The 21,951-nt window shown below is 28.8% G+C and overlaps 1 protein-coding gene across 3 annotated transcripts in view; it reads right to left on the bottom strand.

Moving 5' to 3' along the window:
* Positions 1 to 21,951, bottom strand: part of LOC142328627 (ABC transporter G family member 23-like) — a 153,096-nt gene that overhangs the window by 23,077 nt on the left and 108,068 nt on the right. For all 3 annotated transcript variants that reach the window (XM_075372469.1, XM_075372470.1, XM_075372471.1), the window contains 7 exons: positions 20,784 to 20,891; positions 17,736 to 17,829; positions 15,498 to 15,638; positions 10,807 to 10,931; positions 9,267 to 9,483; positions 6,132 to 6,309; positions 3,508 to 3,623 (listed from right to left, as the gene is read on the bottom strand). In XM_075372469.1, coding sequence (XP_075228584.1) covers positions 3,508 to 3,623; positions 6,132 to 6,309; positions 9,267 to 9,483; positions 10,807 to 10,931; positions 15,498 to 15,638; positions 17,736 to 17,829; positions 20,784 to 20,891 — 979 coding nt within the window. The remainder of the gene's footprint in view (positions 1 to 3,507; positions 3,624 to 6,131; positions 6,310 to 9,266; positions 9,484 to 10,806; positions 10,932 to 15,497; positions 15,639 to 17,735; positions 17,830 to 20,783; positions 20,892 to 21,951) is intronic.

Here is a 21,951-nt window from a genome sequence, read left to right on the forward strand (position 1 = left end):
AACTGAACAAAAAAAGACTGAAAAAATGTTATGTTTTCTGAGTCACATTTTTATGTCCAGGGGGAAAGAGTTCTTTCTGCACAGAAAAGCATCAGATGAAAATATATCATTGATTCAGATTCAACAATCAGTTAAACATCCCCAGAAAAAAATGTTTTGAGGTTGTTTCACATTTGAAGGGCCTTGTTCACTACTTCCAGTAGATGGTATGTTGAAGAGTAATAGATATATGAAGATTCTGAAGGAAAACGTTGTGATGGAACTTAAAAAAAAAATTCCTATAAGACAGCAGAGTGTTCCAACAAGATTTGGCACCAAAATACTGGCCAAGATACTGCCAAAAAAGTGGAAAAACATCTTGAAGAATGAAACTTAAAGTGCTCCCTTAGCTAGGCAATTCCCCAAACTTAAACTCAATTGAAAATCATTTGGGAATAGTCAAACAACTCTCAAAAATGAATTGTACTACAAAAATTGAGATCAATTTTTGTAAGTAATAATACTGATATGGTTTCTGGATGAAGAAATAAAAAAAAATGTGCAGTAACTTGTTGAATCCATGCCAAATCAATTCAACAAGTAATCAAAAATAAAGGAAGGCATATTAATTACTAGATAAAGCTGTATAGGTGTGATTCTTTTTTCTAAATAAAGTTACTTTTTATTAAATAACATCAGTTATTTAATTAACACACATTAATTAAAATTAATTTGCTCATTATTGTGGTTACACAAATTAATTTAGTATGGTACATGAAGATTTGTATTTTTACTTTTCCTTAGCAACTCCATGAAAGTTTCCTAGATCACATTCAATATTACCAGATTGAGCATTTAAAAAAACAATCGTGCATTTTATAACGTACATATAACACTCCTACTCAAACTTTAGTTAATTAATCATACAAATAAATGAAGAAACAATCAGCTACAGATTTTCCTAAACATTTTTAATTGCGTAATTAATAAATAATGTAATATAAAATCATCAGAAGCTTACTAATATTGAAAATTTAGATAATAGTTTTATGGGGTTCCTTATGCATCACCAGTTTTTGGAATTAAAAATGTTATTTGTAGATCACGTTAACAGAAATTTTGAAAGTGGTGAGGAATATGGAGGCTGGTTAATTGTATGAAAATATTATAAAATATTTTTATTTTTTTATTTTTATTATTTTTTCTTAGTAAAGTGACTTTGTTTTGCCTTCACATTGGTTACAATAGTCTCTTTTATGTATTTTATTATTCATAAAACTTATCAAAAAGATTTGCTGATGAACTGTTTAAAAAAATTTGTAAGTAGATGCATTGTTATTAATAAACAGTGGCAGCTCTTATATAGGCACTGTGGAACTGCAGCACCTCCTACTTCCACTTGATATTATTGATAACATTTAATATAATGAGTCCTTTAAATTCTTTCTTTATTCTTGTACAATATATAATCCTTAAACTTAATATCAGTAGCCATCCCCCAGTTTATGAAAAGATACAAACATCTTTGTATGGAACTGTGCGCTTCACAGTTCCAGCCATGTAGTGTTTGGCTGTTGTGCATATGCGCACATAGGAAGTTGCACGTGAGACTTCAAGGGAGTGTCACTCCCGCAGTGCCGACCCTGGCGTGCTGGTGGAAGGTAGTTTTTTTTTACTCCGCATGTATATGGAGCATTCCTTGTTCATTCCCTTTTTTAGTTTAGTTGGTGGAATATGAAAGTGGTTTAGTTGTTTTTTTCAGTTGTGATCTGAAGATGGCGAAAAGCAAGGACTCTTTGATTACCAAATCTGTTCAAAAACACGTTGGAAGGGTAATTAGTAAAAACTAATTATGTATTTGTTTCTGTGTACATAATGTAAATTAAGCACCATTGGACTATAGTGGTTTTAAGCGGAAATTTTATTGTTGCTAACTAATAATACTTTCTTTTTCCTATTTAGCCTCTGGGAATTAACGTTAAGGTATTACTTCACAGGATGAATGAGAATGATATGTGTAAATGAAATGTAGTCTTGTACAGTCTCAGTTCAACCATTCCTGAGATGTGTGGTTAATTGAAACCCAACCACTAAAGAACACTGGCATCCACAATCTAGTATTCAAATCCGTATAAAAGTAATTGCCTTTACTAGGACTTGAACGCTGGAACTCTCGACTTCCAAATCAGCTGATTTTGGAAGATGCGTTCAATTAATACTAAAATATCTAATAATGATATAAAAATTTAATAATACTAAAATATATTATTTGTATTGAATATATTTTATTATTTATTTGGTTAAACCAAATACAGTTTTTAAGCACATTGTGCTTAAAAACCGTGTACCATATTCTTGAATGTGATGAATAATTTGATTATTATCCCGCTTCCAGCTATTCTATTTGATCCTTCCTTTTTTTGTCGGTCTTTTATTTTACAGAAAGCTTTAACCATGGCCTTGAAAAGGCTTAGAAAAAAATTTTCTGTAGCAGCACCCCCACTAATTTTAGCTACGAGCCGCCACTGTTAAATAAGCTAATTCTCAGTACATATATTTGAGAGTTAGTGAAAATGGATGTAAATATAAAAACTTACAATAATAAAATAACAATAATATAAAAATGTTAAAAAGTAATAAACAAAAAAATAAAAACAATAATTATAAAACATCACAAATAAGTTCATTCTACAAATATTTATAGAAATTAAAAATCTATCTTAACCCAAAAAATAAATACTTTATTTTGCTCTGTATTTTGAACAGCCAAAACAAGGATGGCTTAAATTGTGCCTTATTCCATTTCCCTCTGGTAGAAAAGGATAAAAGAAATTCTTACCTCAAGGAAGACGGATAACATAAATTTTTGATCATTATAAAAATATGTCTTGCATTAAGAACATTTTTTAATTTGGTATTTTTTTTTTGCTTGATATATATTATAACAAAAAATGAAAATTATAAAAATTAAAGTTTATGTGTTTTGCAATAATGCAGTAAATTTTTTGTAAGATCTTAATGAGAGTATTTTCGTGTTGTTTTTCTTTTCTTTTAGAATAATTTTTATTATTTCATTTCTTGGGATTTGCTTTAGAAAGTGATTTCAAATGTAAACATTAAATATAAATTGCCACTCCATTGATCTCTGTGTGACAAAGTGGTAGCATCTCAGCCTTTCATGTGGAGGTTCTGAGTTTGAATCCTAATCAGGCATGACATTTTTCATATGCTACAAGATTTCCATCTACAAGCTGCTGTAGTGAATTAATTCATCAAGAGAAAAAAGAATTTAAAGTGTTTCTATAGTTTCTTCAAGGCCTCCTGTGAAACATTTTTTAATTATTTCTCTTTCCTTTATTATTTATTTATGCTTACTCAACTGTTTCAATTATTTAAGTATATGTTGTGTAAAATTTTTGGTTTTTTTTCTACATGAAATAATGATCATAAGATCTTTTTATGGTATTTTTTTTAAAAATTAGGACAGTAATTCAGAAAAAAAAAACTACTGTCAGGTGTTGAACTTACTTCAATTGGGATACCAGCTGCTCTGACAGGCCATCCACAGTCATAGTACAGTTCTTTAACAAAATCAATGTATGAGTAAATCATATCTCTTTTTAGAAGATTACCAATATATTCATCTGAAAATAAAATTGTTATAATTAGCAAATACTCATATAAATATGTGTATTACATATGTACAGTTCATACAATTGTATGAACAGATAATTATTTTATATTTTAGCCTTTATATGTTGTCATTAGATTGTACCTCATTGTGCATCATAAGGGGTAACTGTGTATAAACCAACAACAAATTGTTACACAAGATGCAAAGTTCTGTTTAATAAACCAATTTCTATAAGCAGTTATAGACTAATTGAAGGGAATAAGCATAATTATATAATTAATTATAATAGGAAATCAGCATTATTGGCTAATTCCCTATTCTGTAAACTATTCTCTTCAAAACTGATTCTATTGTAACCAGAATTTTAATTTATTACACTGCCCAACAAAAAAGTTTTTTTTGAATGTTTCTTTCACTTCATGAGTCAAATCTTACTAATTTTGGGTTGAGAAAAACAAATGTGACAAAGAAAAATTTTTATTAGCTCTAGTTTCTGTGGTATACAATAGGTGGAAGTATTTCATTTTAATGGATTAAGCGAAAACGATACATTTTAATTACATATACCGACTACATAGAAAGTCCATTTGACATTTTTGTAATAATAGTTACATTCTAAGAGTTCTTAATTGAATACCTGGCAGTTGGTTAGGTCTGAAGAGAATCATGTGGTGGCTTCATGTGATCATTGTCTTTTGGCTTTCCTCCTGAAAGTGAGTTCTGGAGCATTCCTACATACAGATCAGCAGTAATCTGCAAGCATTGCTTCATTCCAATGGCCTTGATATCTTTGTTCCATTACAGAAATGTCCTGATGGAATCTTTCTCTGTGTTCATCATGGAGAATTCATTTTTGCAGAAGTACTGTCACCAACTGACTGTAGTTTTCATCTCTTTTGTTGCCTAAAAATCCATGAATGACTTCCTTTAAGACTTCCAAACTTCCTTTTCTTTCCCCTCCAAAATTCAGACAAACACAGGATCTTTTACAAGTTGTCCTACTCGTAAAAGCAAAAATACCTTCCCTAACTTTTGCATCACTTAATGTAGGAAATTTGTCTCTTAACTACTTAAAGGCCTGCCCTTCTCAGTTTATACTTTTGACAAAATTTCATCAAACCCAGCTTTACATGAAGAGGTGGGAGAATATCTTTTGGGTCCAGAGAGGCTCAGCAACAACATTTTTCTTGCTAGAGTTAAAATTTCTTGCAGGTTGCCTGCTTGAATATAGTGTCATTTTCTATCCCTACTGTCCCACATGCATAAAAAGCAGCAGTATTTAGTCTACTCCAGTTGCATTCCTAAGAGTACAGTGATGACCTGTAGATCGCCACAGATTTTCCACTTGTGCTCAGCATATTTGATTGAGTCTAGGAGGATTGCCATGTTTGCAAAAGTCTCCTTTATGTGAACTATAACAATAATTTATAAAACCACTTACCAACAGCTTTTTTACAAATTTTCAAGTACTTTTGGATACCAAATCTATCTTCAGAAACTCAAAAAACTTTTATATTATTCCTAAAATAAAAAAATTAAAACTCATTCATCGTATGTAAGTCGTTATGTAAAATGTACAGTAGTGGTCGTCATGTTTTATAAAATTATGACAACTTAGCGTCCACTCACAATAAAAGTTTCCACCGTCATCATTCCCAACTTTTATTGTGACTGGATGCTAAGTCAACATAATTTTTTAAAGCATAAATATAGCATATTTTATAGCATAACTTCATAAAGCAATAAATACATATGTATTTATTGTTTTACAGTACCATAGTTATTATGTGATGCAGTGATAAAAATTTGTTTTTGTGTATTACAACAAATAGTACTCAGACTGTTTGGTGTTGAGAGTTCTAAGGTTCAAATCCTAGTGAAGGCAGTTACTTTTATATGGCTTTGAATACTAGAATGTGGATACCATTATTCTTTGGTGGTTGGGTTCCAATTAACCACAAATCTCAGGAATGGTTGACCTGAGACTGTACAAGACTACACTTCGTTTACATTCATACATATCATCCTCTGAAGTAATACCTTATGGCGGTTCCAGAGGCTAAACAGAAAAAGAAAGAAGACTGTTTGGTGTATGACCAAATGGTTATCAGAAATCCGACATGAGGCACTAATCACTCATGAAAATAGCATATCATCGTCAAGAAAAATAGATATTTCATTTTATGCTTATTGAAAATAATTGAAGTACTTTCTTACTGCTTCTTCGCTGAGCTAAGTATATTGTGGCACATCATTATTAAAAACCCATTGAAATGTAAATCACCTGAAACTTTGTTCATCACAGGACAAGCTGTATGATGCCCATCATTATTTTTTCAGTGATAGCAACTTGGTCCCTCTATTAATTTACGTGCTTCACCTGCAACGTAGCCATAAGAAAGACTGGAATAGATAATGTAGAACATATTAATACATCCCTTTCTGCCAAGAAACAACAAATATTATAAAATTGCCTTTTCAGGTTAACCAAAAATAAATATTTATTGAATTAATTTACTTGACATATCCATCCATATGACAACTTCACTCCAGTCAAGTGATTCATCTGAAACTCGTAGTGTATTATTCAGTCTGTCCATCAAACTTTCTGTGTAATTGTTTCGAAAATATAAAAGCGCCCATGCATCATTCTTTTCTACTGCTCTTTTTGCTGAATTGAGATCCACATACTCATCCTGAAATATTAAAATAAACAACATAAGCTAGTGTTACTTTTTTTTTAATGTAAAGCTTCTAAAATAAATATTAATAAAATTTGAAGTAGCTGTCTACACTTAGAGAGCTTGAAGTTTTTTTTGTACAATCTGTTTCTGCTGTTTATTCAGAATTAGTGATCTGACTTATCAACTAGTCAACTGAATTACCACTTCACCATTGAAAAACTTTATCAGATAGGTATATCAGTTATAAAGTTATTAAAGGTATCCAAAGTTAGTTAAAAGTTGCATTATCTGATTTTCTTGATTTTGTTATACAAATATTATTAGGGATAAAAATGAAAGCCCTTGTAATTTGTAATAAATCTTGTCTAAGATTTAACATTAGATTTTTGGCCAGGGCTCCTTATTCTGGGTGAAAAATGGTTTTTGTACTTTTTTCTCATTAATTTTGCATTCTAACAAAAGTATTATTTGATAAAAAAATACAGTTTTTCTATTTTTGAGTACATTTTGTTAAAAAAGTATGTATGAAAAAATATATACAATATGATGTGTGTAATACAAACTTATTAACATTTCATAATTAACTACTTTAATGAATAAATAATTGTGTTAAAGAAAATCTATTCATTTTTACAATTTGTTGCAATTTTTATAAACAGTCAACTGCAATGATTGCCCTATCATTGGTTTAAAATAAATATAACAAAGTTTATTTAAGATACATGTCTCTGCTTTTTTATTGTTATTCTAAGGTAGTATGGAATATAATAAATTATTTATCAAAACTCATTTCATCATCATCATCATGATCTGTGTGGTAGATACCTGCTTAAATATTTAAATTTAAAATTGAATTTTTAATCTTACTTTACCATCACAGATAACAATGAGTAGTAGTCATAACTCTGTAATTCCTGTCATAACTCTGTTGTGTTCTCTACTCCATTCATTCTTCATGTCACATACAATTTTTTTAGATAAAAAAAATTTAAATAGTACAGCTATCTCAAACATGCTGCTAACTTAATCATTAGATTATCTCTTTACTCTAAACTTTGTATTATTACATTGATAATTTTTTAAATGTTTTTTATTAGTTGTGAATGCTGATTGGTTTAATGCAATTTATTGGGTCTTAACCCGTTTTGTTAGTTATTTATTTTTGAAGTTAATTTCTTATTATCTCAAAATTTAGCTCACCAATCAACTATTCATTCTGTCTATTCTATTAATTATCTTTTCTTTCAATTTTTATCTTCTTCACTTCCTTCTAATATTAAATTAACTAGCCCTCTTTGTTTTAATATATGGTATTTATTTTTTAATTTTCTGTCAAACTTCTCTTTTCAATTAACTCATTTGAATAAATTTTTATTTCAATTAATTCATATTTTACTGACATTGTGTGTAAAATTTCAACCAAATATGTATTATAGTATTTCTTTCTAATTTCTAAATATAGATTTTATACTAGAAGATTTATATCATTTTATTTAATCTTTATTTTTATGAAGGCTTATTTTGTTGTCCTTCCTTAATTTTTTGTAAATTTGCAAACTAAAAAACAAATTTCTTCCAGTTCTGGATCAATACAGGGACCATTTTTGGTCTCCTTTAAGTTATCTTTCTTTTTTAGTTGATTTTTCATTTATTTTACAATTAAATTAACCTGCTAGTACTAAGTTCATGCTGTCAGATATTACTTCCAGCTTATTTTAACTAACATTAAATGATTCTTTTTTGAACAAGCTATACCAAATTAAATATTATTTTATAACAGCAGTAAATTTATTTATTTTGTCAAACCTTTACAATTTTGAGGTAAAAAAGTATACTTCTACATATATTTTTAATTTGAATCTGCAAAATAATTATTTTATTGTCATTTTCATAACCAGCCATCTTGGACAACTCAAAATCATCATTTTTATTTTCAGATAAAAGAACAGTGTCATTAATGAATCTTACAATATTATTTTTTCTTCTAGAATAACTACATTCAAAATTTTACTTTAATTTCTCTATTTTTTATTCTGTATGTAATGAAAATCAAAAAGAAATATATTGTTGTCTCATTTTTTGAACTGGAGTCGATGTTTCTTAGTATTCTATCTTTTTCCTGTTTTGAAATTTCATAAACACCTATCGTTATTTTAGATTATATTTGTGAAAAATAGTAAGCTTGGCATTATATCACAGATCTCTAATTATTAGTTTGGATTTTAGTGCAACTTCCCACACATAGAAATAAAATGCATGGCCAATTCCACAAACCTAAAGGGTGATCTTTAACAAAGAAGCAGCTTCTGCGCTGGTTATTTGAAGATATGACACCATAGACAGCAGCTGACCAAACTCCCATAGGACTTATCCTAGGAAGAAGGAATGTAGGATTAAGAATTCAGTGGGAAGAGGAAGGAGATGATCAACTCACAAAAGTATTATCTTTGATTAAGTTAGAACAAGGAAGTTTACTATCTTCTCCAGTTCCTTAGACCCCCCCAACTTGAAGGATAGGACCCTAAATCTGAGTTTTTTGTCGTCAGTTTTCCTTAAAAGTTATTTTCTGTTTGACACCTTTTCAAGATAAACAGATACACAACTGGCTCATTTGTTTTACTTCATTTTGACTTACACGATGAGGATTAAAATTCTTCCTTTCTACCATGCTCTTTCTAAAATTGACTAGTCTTCATGTAATATATGACAATATCAGAAGGTTATACCTTCTCTGATATCAAAGATGGGGAGCCTTCTGTTTTTTCTTTTGAACAGTAAGTTGTAGATCCATTACACTTCAATAGTAAGAGATGTTAAATGTCTGTTTACATCTACCCTGGAAAATTATTTATAAAATACTGCACAAACAATTTTTTTAAAAAGAAGTGCAAATATTTGTATTAGATTTTATTTTAATTAAAAGTAAAATTAAATTGAGATTTTTCTAATGCAAAAATTAGATACTGTACCACAAACATTTCCTTTTCTGTTAGAGTACGCAAATATCGGCAACTTAATGGTAAATCCATGTAGCATCCACGGTATGGTATTTTTTGACAGTCTTGAAGTCCATGTTCCAGTTCTTCATTAACAACTGCTAAGTGCAATCCTTTTGGATCATGTCCAATTGTCATGTTAAATAATATACATTGAACTATTGGGAGCATCAATAAAAATGACATAATTCTGTAAAATAAGAAAGCAAAATGTTTAGCAAAGTTGTTCTAATGTTAATTTAACTGATAATTTTTTTTATTTTTTTTTAAATATAAGTTATATTTTCTACCTCTATAATAGCATGTTAATGGATTTTAAAAAAAGCATGTTCTCATTTCACCTTTACTTCTTTTGTTTTTTTAATGTAAACTTAACCCCTATTCCTTATTAAATGTACTGATTTTGATTTTTTGATTTTGTACAGGAGGTTTCTCCAGAATCTGTTTTTGTCTTTTCTATATAATTAAATTGGGAAAATTTTTAAATAAAAAATGAATTTGTCATCATAAATAATCTGAATTTTTTCATTTTTTTTATCACCATTACTGCTAAGAACTGTATCACTATAGAATAACACAATTCTGACACTCAAAATATTTTTATATGAAAATGCAAGAAAATTAGTTGGAAAACTTACAGAATAAAAACAATACATATTCCTGAATTTCAAAAACACATATTGGTATTAAATATAAAAAGTCAAGCCAATAGCTTAAGCCATGTTTAATACTGTTTATGAAATCTCAAAAACTATTTCTACATTGTTCTGAATCAAACAAATTGAATTTTGAAAAAAAACTTTCTTTAATGATAATCTTTCAGTTGCCATTTATTCAGCCATGTACCTGAGCATTTTGAAAATGTCAGGGCATTTTCAAAAAATAAACACCCTCGCCATGTGAGTAATTGTACATTAGGCCATATCATTCTTTGGTTCATCTTGTACTGATAAATAACAAAGGACTCTTACTCACAAGACAAAACATGAGAAATGAAAAAAAAAGAATATTAAAAATAAACAAGTTTAAATAGAGTATAGTGTAATGTATTTTTTATAACCCTCATAAAAACAAAACACACAGATTATTTTACCAGCATGTTTTCTTGCTCATTGTTCAGAATATTTGCTGAATATTTTGAGAAACTTTATATTCAGAGACTATGGACTAAGCTGTCCATTGTTTAAAGTTGTCCATAGTTGACAGGAGTCCATTAATAGAGGTTTCACGGCAATAAGTATAAGGTATAACATTACAAGTGTTATTTATTTATTCATAAAGTTACTTACAGGCTATGACCAAATTAAGTTATTGTATTTTTTATAATTTTTTTTTTTAGCATATGAAAATACCAAGCCTGACAGGGATTTGAATCCAGAACCTTTTGAATGATAGATAGAGATCATCTTGTTATGAGGTTGACACATAATTACATAACATGATTGTATAAATCAAAATGAAAATTATAATGATATAACTGAAGTGCTGTTACAATACTAAAAAAATAACTTACGGTACATTTCTTTTCATCCATGAAATATTTTTGTATAACTGAGCTTTAATTCTTCTCTTAGTAATACGACTATCTTCAACGATTGGAATTTCTTGTTTAATTTTTGCTGGATAGTTTGTCAAATCCTGTTTAAAAGCAATAATATTATTATATTTTATAAATAAAATCTGATTCCAATAAATGAGAGTTCAGCTATTTATTATTGCCTACCGGCTTGTAACTCATATTCAGGATACATCTATAATCATTACAGTTAAGCAATCAATCAATCAGTTAAGCTAATCAATCAATTGAAGTCTTTGAAGAAGCAAAAATTTGATCATACCAATAAAAAGAAAAAAATTACTAACAGTATTAAATACATTAAATATTATTTATAATGAAATGATTAATTTCTCGAATACAATTTGATCCTGATGATGAACTCAATTTACTAAACAAATAAAGTTTTAAATTATGTATGAGCTAAATTTACAATGCATTCTCACAAGCAAGTAAGCATTAAATGAGTTAGTAAGACAGAAGTCCATTTTCATTTAATTGCTATGCGTCCATTAGCATTAAGACCCAAGTTTTATAAAGCAAATCTACTCAGTGAAATGTTTCTATTCAAATAAGTTGTTTCAGTATGGCTATTAAATTTAAACTAATATACATTTTCTGTGTTTTGTCATAAATCTAGGTTAACAAATTGTTTGTTTATACATTCAAAATTATCATACTCGTATAAGCTTTGTAAATATATCAGCCTGCATGACTTTCTTTATCTTAAATATTTTTGAGTAAAATAATGGAATGTAACATTTATGTTAGCTGTGATTACATAAATTATTATTTTATAAGTCATATTGTAAACTGTTTCAACAGACTATTAATCTAATTAAAATTGTTTAATTGGTCTTATCTATAGTCAACCATTCCATTAATTGAATCCCAATCTGGAAGTATACCAACAGGGTTTAGGTCTTAAAATGATTCCTTACATCAGGATCTGATTCCTTACAAGCCTACACCAGCATGCAAATTAATATGAACACAGGGAATTTTTTGTTTATTTCTATTCGTAGCTACACTGATTGGCCTCACCCATTCTTTAAGTTGTCTGTTTATTGTGTTTTATGAAAGTTCATTTAATTTTTATTACAAAATCATATTTTCTGCTCTGTTAATCTTGAATATACAATAATGGAAATAAATGCAAGAAGTGTTTGAAGATTGTTTCTTTCTAAGCATTCAATATGACAATGACAAATAGCTTCTGAGTGAGGTGTTAAACTAGGGACAGTAAAAGCTCTTTTAAAACAATTTAAATAAACTGGTTCTTTTTCACCTAAGAAAAGAATGACCTGACCATAAAAGAATGACTACTCCAACACAGGTTCAGTTGTTAATGAGAAAAAATGAATTTAATCCAAACTCTGCTGTGGACTTAAATCAAGAATTAGCAGCCAGTAGAAGAGATTTATACATGACAACTGTTAGATGCTAACTTCTTACACCCGGACAGAAAGCTTGTTGGCCAGCTAAAAAGCAGCTTTTAACACCAGCAATGTGGGAAAAAAGACTATTGTGGGCCAAAGCAGAAGCTAACTGAACCAAAGAAAACTGAAATAATGTTTTTTGATGAGTCACATTTTTTTAATGTTCAATGGCTAAGAGTTTCATACGTTAGAAAAGCATCAGATAAAAATACATCACCGGCTTATATCCAACTATTAGTTAAACAACCCCCAGAAAAAACTTATTTTGGGTTGTTTCACCTTTGAAGGTCCTTGTCCATTACTTCCAGTAGATGGCTTGTTGAAAAGTGATATCAAGATTCTGAAGGAAAGGGTTTTGACACGACCAAAACAAATTCCCGCAAGGCAATGAATTGTTCCAACAAGGGAAATAATTTATGTACTGATTCTAGAACTTGAAATAAGGAAAAAAATCATACAAACGTATTGTCCGAAAACATTTTAGTATTGAGTTATGGCTTGCGAAAAACTTTGCCCAGATTCAAGTTCCCCCACTGAAGTGAGAGGTCATATTGTAATTTTTAACACAAAAATACTACATAACTTGTGTTTATTTTTGAGAATCAAAAATAAACACAATCAAAATTATGTCAAAAATAACTTTACCAGCTAATGTTTATTACTATGTAACTACAATTTTTACGACAACAATGAGTATTCAAATTAAAGCATACAATTAGTGAAACCAGCCAGCATCCGTGGTGCGAGTGGTAGGCCTCTCATCTAGAGGTCCCGGGTTCAAATCCTGGTCAGGCATGGCATTTTTCACACATGCTACAAATCATTCATCTCATCCTCTGAAGTAATACCTAATGGTGGTCCCAGAGGTTAAACAAGGAAAAAAAGTTAGTGAAACCAATTTATTTTTCAAATGTCCAAAAATATTTTAGTAAAAACAGCTGTTTTTAATTTTAACAAATTCATAACAATTTTGAATTAAGTTTTGCTCTGTTTTATTTTTAATAATAAAAATTGATTTTCATATTTGTTTTCCATAGATTTTATTACATCAATTTGCTCAGAATTTGACTCTTTACAGGTTTTGATAATAACACTTATGCAGTTATTGTCATTTAAGAAAGTTATTGAACTTCAAACCCCAAAAAATGAGTTTTCTTCTCCAAATTTTTCTATTTTATGTTTGATATCATTAAATGAGAGATACAGTTCTGGAATCTGTTTTTTTTTCAGGTCAAAAACATAAGAAACCATCAAGTTTTTCCTTTATATAATGCTTTAAAAATTTCAGTATGACATTTCACTGAGCAGTTGGGGAGTGGGGAACTGAAATCTGGGCAAATTTTTTTGCTAGCCATAAATTTATAACAAAGTTTTTTAATTTGTTTGTATGAACTTTTTCCCTTATTTCAGACTCTAGAATCAGTTCTTAAATTATTATCCTTTCCAATGAATCATTCTATATACATTTTTTTTAATTTCATAACTTCTTTATGAGTAATACTGTTACAGAAAAATATATAATTTATATACATTTTTGAAATCTGTTTTTTAAGCAATCTTATTTTACACCCACTTTCAGGAGTTTCAATTGGTTTTTCAGTTCAGAGAAACTGTCTACTAATTACTATTTACAATTCTGTTAGTCTATTATTTTCATTTTTGTTTTTTTTTTTTAAATTATCATATATTCAATGTTGTTTGCATGATTAAGACATTATTTGAATTGCTAAGAAAAGGTTTGTACAATTGTCTGGATGGTAGAGGGATAAACAAAACTTATGAACATTAACATCAATATCATCCCTACACATTAACATCCTGCAGAAGTCACAAAAAAACTTTTACAGATAATGTCTTTCGAAACTATTTATTGTTTAACTGAGTTAAAAAAAAGGAATTGCCAATTTTATTTTAATTTTTGTTTTTTTTACCATGTATCAAAAAGAATTTAAGCCTTACTGTTCACTAATTTTCCAATGATTCTTTTGTATTTTTAAAAGTGATTCTTTTGTTTGTTATGTTCTTTTGTACATACATATATTTTTTTTACATATTATTAAATTTTTATAGAATAATGGTAAAAGGCTGATAATTAAAATACTTCCCTCTAAAAATTTAAGAAAATTAAACTTTTAGTCTTATGCTCTGGTGCAATCTTTTTACATGTTTTTCAATGTTTTTTTTCTAATTTTTATCAAGATGAGATAAAAAGTATGTTTATATTCCTTCCTTCCAGAGAGCATTAGCTAATATATCTCACCTTTGTATTTCTTGTAAACACCTTTTTTTTCGCAAGGGTAGTTTTCTGTATACTTCCCATGTGAAATAAAGATTAAACTAAAAACTGTGAAATACAATAAATTGAAATAAGTGTCACCAACTTCAAAGAGAAACTACATTAAAACTAAAAAATGTGCATTTCAGTTTTTTAAATTTTAACTTTTTTAAGTCAATACCAGATTAAGGGTTTATGGCAATTATTTTTGTTTTGATGACCTGAAAATGTTAAAATTTAAAGACTTCAAAAGTTGTTGTTTGTTTATTACAGCTTTTGTTTGGTTTAATAGTTTTTAAAATAGATTATTTAATGATTATTAATTGATTAATAAATGCCAGTAACCATAACGGTAGTAGACAACCTGACATAAAAGCCATGCCACAAGATTAACAAATATGTGACAGTCTTATTATGGACTGTCACATATTTGTTGGACTATGTTGTATTGGTATTGAATGAAGTTCATTCCAGTACCTTTCTTCACTGAGTCAAATATACTGTCGTGTTTTATGATGATAATTATGATAATTATGAGATTAGTAGCACTACAGAGATTAATGGCGTTAACATAGATTGTAGCACTTAAGAGCCCTCTTAAATGCAGATTGACTCTTAGAAAGAGCAATTATATGATTAGTGCCATTTAAAACTCAAAACTTTACTTGTGTCACAGCCATAAGAAAGGATGAAACAAAAAGCGTGAAGCAAAAAATTAACAAATCCCTATTTCTGGGAAACAATGCGCATTGTCTCCATTTATTAATAGAAAGTAACTTTACCACAATATTGAATAATTAATATAAAGAAATGGTATTAGAAAGTAGTTAATTTTATATGTGAAGATTTAAATTGACAGATGAAGAAAATTTTGTTTGATAATTAATAATTCTTATTTTTTTCTATATTTCTATATTGTTTAAAATAACACTTACATTCATATCATCATCATCTGAATTTGATTGCTTCTTACTTAGCTCAAGGAATGCTTGTTCTAAATTATTACAATGTTGCATTGTCATTAACTGTAGTGGTGATTCTTCAGCCAATAAAATACCACCCCTCATCAAACCTATCTAAAAACATTACATAAATATTATTTTATTCTTTAAATTTCTTATTATCTTTTAAAATACTGTATTTATTTTTATTTTGTATTAAATATTATAAAATTTGATTTTATTTATTTATATTATTTATATCTCTTTTCATTTTAGTCATTTCAAGCTCTCTCACTGATCTGTGCAGTGTTTTTAGATTTTATTCTCTGATGCTAACATTCTGGTTAAATTTACTGAAAGAATGATTTTTCATATAATCTAAGTAGCCAGAACATATTAATACAGCATATCCAATGTGAATTAGTTTTCAAATGTTTTTTTTTTTCTTTTAGTAATTTAAGTAAAACTATTGATGATGATAAGTGCTTAACAGTAAAACAAAGATGTATAACAACAGATTTTTATATTTATTTTATTAATTATTCTTGGAAATTCTCTTATTTATTCAAATAACTACTCAGAATAGCTAATTTTTTGTATATTGATTGTAAGTTTTACTTACATTGGATTAAACATTTGCGTTAAAAATAACAAAATTATTATTTTGTTTTTATTTAAATCTTTTACTTGTTTATTTTTAAAGTGTTATATAATATCAGTATTATTAAAACTTGTTTTGTTTTTTCATTTAATTAGAACATTATGTTAAAAATGTTTTTCAATAAATATTTTAATAAAGTGAGTTATGGCAGCAGAAAAATGTATGATTGAAATTTACTTTTGTAATTTGTTGTTTGCTTCTTTTTTCTTAGTTTGGTCAACTGGGAACCATGTGCATTTTGCATTCACTTCTCTTTCTTCTAGTCACTTTCTTCCTGGTATTCAAGTAATTTTTCATTCTTGTTTTGTTTTTACCTTCTCACTTGTGATCAGACATTCTTGGTTTATTTTTTCTTCTTTTCTTGGTCACCTTGGAAATTTTGTATCAGTTTTCTGAATTTTATTCTATCGTGAACTATTTCTTTAGATATTTTCATTTTTTTAGTTCTTTTCAAATCACTGAGGTCAAGTAATTTTAATAGATTTTGTTGTAAATTGTAGTTGAAAATTTGTTTTGTTAACATTCATTCTTATATACTGGATGAAGAATTTGGCTCTTCTTTTTCTGATTGAATCTGAAATTTTCTCAGTTTCATTGAATTTATAAAGACAACAATCAACATCAAATTTATAAAGAATTTATGAAGAATTTTATAAAAATTTTATAAAGATCAACAATCATATCATTTCTGAATTTGTGTTCATTTTCACCTATTTTTATTGGTCCAAAAATTTTTTATGCTTTCCTTTTTTTCCAGTTGCATTTATTTCACTTGATTTCAAACTAAAAATGTATTCTCATGCGTGCAGTCCTGGTTTGATTAGTGTTTTGTAATAACTGATTTTAGGTTTTATTGAGATGTTCTTTTTGAAGTAAATATATTTTTTTAACTGGGAGGCTAATTATATTTTTCTCATTCTGTTTGATTGACTTCTTTATCCAAACCTCAATTTGGATTTATTTTTCCCGGATTATGAAATTTAGTAACTTGATTTTTCCATATTTCATATTTAGGGACTTTGTAAAATATTTGATGTTATCATGAATTCTGTCTTTTTGAAGGAGATTTTTAACTTTCTTTTGTTCTTAACTTTTGTTAAGATTCTTAACTTTCTGTTGTTTTATTGGATGTGTTTAAAAAAGAATCATTCATTTGACAGTTTTGCTGAAGAGGTAGTTATATGCAATATAAAGTACTTATGTAGAATGAAAAACTAAAAAATCATAATCAGTGTTCTAAAATTAATTTAAAATATCTAGTTTATTTTCAATAATTTTTGTTTTAATTATTTTTGATAATATACTTTAATTTAATACAATACCACTTTTAATACATAAATATAGAATAACAATATCTTAATTTTATTAATTCTAGTTAATCAAGCGACACTTGATGAGTACACAGGTGTTCGTAAAATAATTTAATGGCATGCATTTTGATTTAAAAACAATTTGATTTACTAGAATACTCTCATTTAGTAAGTAGTGTACTTTGATTTACAATATGATATACAGTTGTTTGTTGTTATATTTAAAATCAAATTGAAAAAAATTAATATTTAATTACTTACTGTGTGAGCTTGCTTTGCTTCTTCAATATAATGTGTTGTAATTACAACAGTTTTCTTTTGCACTGTTGCCATATGTAAAAGATGTTGCCAAATACTACAAAAAAAAATTTAATTACAACTTAGATCACCTACACATAATAATCATTGCATTTATTGAATATAATTAAACAGTAATTTAAAAAAAAATAATAATTTCCTATATTCTATCATACTTATTTTCTTTTATTAGTATAAAAGTTGTGAATTCATTGATCAGATTGATAAAATTGATTTTGGTTTAAAATAAATATTTACTTTCTAGCGAGAGAGAAAAGAACACTGTACTAATAAAATGTCTAATTTGGTTATAAAATATAAAAAGAGAAAAGGATGGCTGTAAGTGCGAAGGAAGAAATTTCAGTTTATCAAGTTTCCATAAATTTTTCTGTTAGTAGTTAAACTCACTGGCAAACTTTTACAGTAGTAGAATGATACAGGAATCATCAAAACACTCAATGGCACATTGCAGACTGATTACAGTACAGTCAGTTGTGCACAGAATTTTGTTTCTACAGTGTAAAAACGAGTGTTTAGTATAGGTAGCTCACCAGATTCAATTCAGATTTCAAAAATATATGAAGATATGAAAATCTGATTTTAAATATAAAAGAATCCTTTATATAAATGATATAAAGGAATATCACTATAAATTTTTTAATTTCTAATTTAAAAAAAAAATTAATTTCATATATTTTTTAATATCAATATACATGAATATATTTGTATATTTAAGACTTCTGTTTAGCTATTGTACACCTCAATCATAAGAACTTACCAGTAACTGCCAATACATATTCATATTATCTCACCTTAGGAAAGTTAATCTTTTTTTAAATAGTTTTTAAAAACATATGAAATTAATTTATCTTATTTTAGGAAGATACATTAAAGTATCATAAATAAAAAAAGATTACTATTTGGTTTTTAATTTAAATCGTTAGGTTATTTATTTCACTTACAATAAAGAAGCATAGATTTTTTGGCTGCTGTTGCTAGATACTTCTCAATTTTCTGCTATTTACTATATACAGTATAGCCACATCCTGACCCCATAGGGGAAAACACCCTCCATGTAGCAATTTTGGTCGCCACACTACCCCCTTCGTACCTATTCCTTATGGAGAACCCTGGCAAAAGACATCTCACGGCCTTGTTCTTGCCTCAGTCAGGATGCCCTGATGTGATTACCAGATTTCATATTCCCATCGGTGTTCTACTAGGAAATGATCTCTTTAAAACAAACATGACTCCACAACTCAAGTATCCTGCATGCTTGGGTGGCTCAGAACTCAACCTTCCTTCAACCAGCAAGAGCTTATCATCGGCATAAGCCATGATAAGACACCCGCCGGGCAATCTCAACCACAGAAGGGAATCAAACTCCACTACCCACAACAAAGGACTCACACACTGTCCTAAGGACAACCTTTGGACAGTATCTTGCCTACTCATGCCCGCCCTCGCGGAGTAGCACATCTCGATGCCTGAAGTAACTTTGCATTACTCGCAGTTCATTATCAGTGTATTGTCTCTTTTGTAATTGATAAACGACAGAAGGCCACCACAGGTTATTAAACACACCAGAGATGTCCAGGTATTCCCAGGACATATTTCTCCTCACTAGCTCTTTCTAGACTCATTTCACGGAGAATAGCGTTCTCGATACCCTTTCCAGGCTGAAACTCATCTGATTTTCCATCAATAAGGTTTGTGAGATCAGCCTCTCATTTATATACAGGTACAAAACTTTCTTGAAGACCTTACCAATAACTGACAGCAACGTCAAGGTCCTGTATGATGAAGAAACAATAGGATCCTTGTCGCCTCCTTTAAACAACAATTTAACAATACTCTTCTTCCAACATACTGGGAAGTATATCCTCCAAACCATAATTTTTAAACACGTGTGTGATTGTTTTCACTCTAACCCCAACCAAGTGAACAAGGAGCTCCGCAGTTATTCCATCGAAGCCGGGGGCCTTGCCCCTACCTAAACTGCAGATAACTTGATGCACCTCAGCAATCGTAATCTCCAAGGACACTGCCTTGCAAAACTGAGCAACCTCATGCCATACATGCAGATTGTGTGTGGTTTCTCCAGTTTCACTGTAGTCAGGCAATAAATCGTCAAGTAATTTGCATAAAATCTCAGACATGTTTGACATTAAGCCAAACCGGGTCGAGAGAGAGGGCAGACAGTCTGCATGCCCTAGCAAGCCCTCTTCAATTCACTGCCAGCATCTGTGAAACAACTTTTCCACAAAAGTGACTTAGCATTCAATCTGCACCAGTAAGGATTGGACTAGTACCAGAGAATCTAAGGATACTATCACAGACCTCAAGATGATGATCAACAGGATCTCTATTACTGAAAATATGAACTTACTACATACAGATGCAAGTTCAGAACATCAACACAGACCACAATGTGATGATCATTTGAGAGCTGTTGAATGAAAATCCAATCAACCTTTCTTCTGCACAAAATGGCGGACATACTATCAAACCAAAATAAAACCTCTTCCAATGAGAAAAACCTGGCAGTTCACCAGATACAATGTATGGATGCTGTAAATGAACAACATCCAACCCTTGACATAGCACTATCTCACCAAGCTCAAGTTGAACAACGTAGGCACTCTGTGCATTTAACTGACCAAATCTAACCATTAAATATTGAGTTGTAATACATTTAAACAACTCTCAGATAGTGTCCACATTCTTTACTACTGACAGGGTGCTTGTGGTCCTTTCAAGAGCGCTTGCAATAAATCTAATTTGGGTCTTCTGATGTCTTAGGACATTCGTCATGCTTGTGCCCCTCGCCACCACAATGAACACATGCTACAAAATTATTTAAAAAAATGTGATTGTTAAATTCAAAACAGTCATATTTATTTAGAGTTATTTTTAAATAATTTATAAATACACATTTTTTTGATAATGATTTAAAGAATTTAAAATTAATGTGTTGCAATTTACATTTCACTTTCAAAAAATTAAATTTACCTATGGCTAAGTACTGGATCAACTCCTACTGTAGGTTCATCTAATATCAGTAGCTTTGGGTCGTGAAGTAATGCTATTGCAAATGACAATCTTCTTTGTTGGCCACCACTGTAACAAAAATGATCAAGATTAATCAGCTAATGATGTGAAATATATTAATGTTCATTAAATAAGAATATGCATTTTATTTTTATGAGTTGATCATTAGCTAGTAATAAATAACAATCAAATTTTTCATCCTATTAATTTTTATTGGCAAATTGAACCAAATTTACTTCGCTATTAATCTATGCCTTGCAACCAGTGACAAGATTGATAGGAAATTTTAGGGTGTAGTAATGTCAACATCATTATTTATCAACTTTAGTTATCTAGTTTACTGAACATGGGTTGATATTTTACCCCTATTTCATGCTTTTTAGCCTTAGGATATTGTTCCTTAGATTTTTTATTTGTTCTACAAGAAATACTTTACACTGTGTGAGTTTATCCATGATCTAACCTAAATTATTCTTATTTTGAGACATGCATAAATTTATTTTAATATTTCTTGGTTATAAATTTCTTAAAGGCTTTACTTTAAACTTTATTACATATCTGTTTACGGTTACTTCTGATTATAAACAGTGTTGTGTGTTTGTAATTTTTATGTGCTGTTATGTATTAATTTATTCTTTAACATCTTATTTTATTAACTAAAATAAATAAAATTATTTATTTTTTTTAATTATTAAATGACTTCCTTTTATATTAATGGAACTTTTTCAATTACTTCTTCAGTGAAGTGATTATAGCATTGATGTTGATTGTACAGACAGCCATCAAAAAAGTTTTACATAATTTCTGGAAGTATTTAACCAAATAATATATCTGATTTATATTCCGTTTGTTCATTAAATATATTGTTTTTTTGAAAATTTAATTAAAAAAAAAACAACATATCAAACAAACATGACACAAATTGAATATTCAATTATATACTTTTAAGAGGTTTTATAACATTTTTATGACAGGTGTAATTAATTAATAGCTAGTGCTACCTTATACCACATTGAAGAATAAGTTTCATTAATTTGAATCAAATCATTTAATATTTTATGATTTTTACTGAATTATTTTATGTTTGTGCTGATTAGTGAATGCATTTTTATTTTTTAATACATGCTAA

The sequence above is a fragment of the Lycorma delicatula genome, chromosome 8 (assembly GCF_047948215.1).
Source record: "Lycorma delicatula isolate Av1 chromosome 8, ASM4794821v1, whole genome shotgun sequence".
Classification (NCBI taxonomy): domain Eukaryota; kingdom Metazoa; phylum Arthropoda; class Insecta; order Hemiptera; family Fulgoridae; genus Lycorma; species Lycorma delicatula.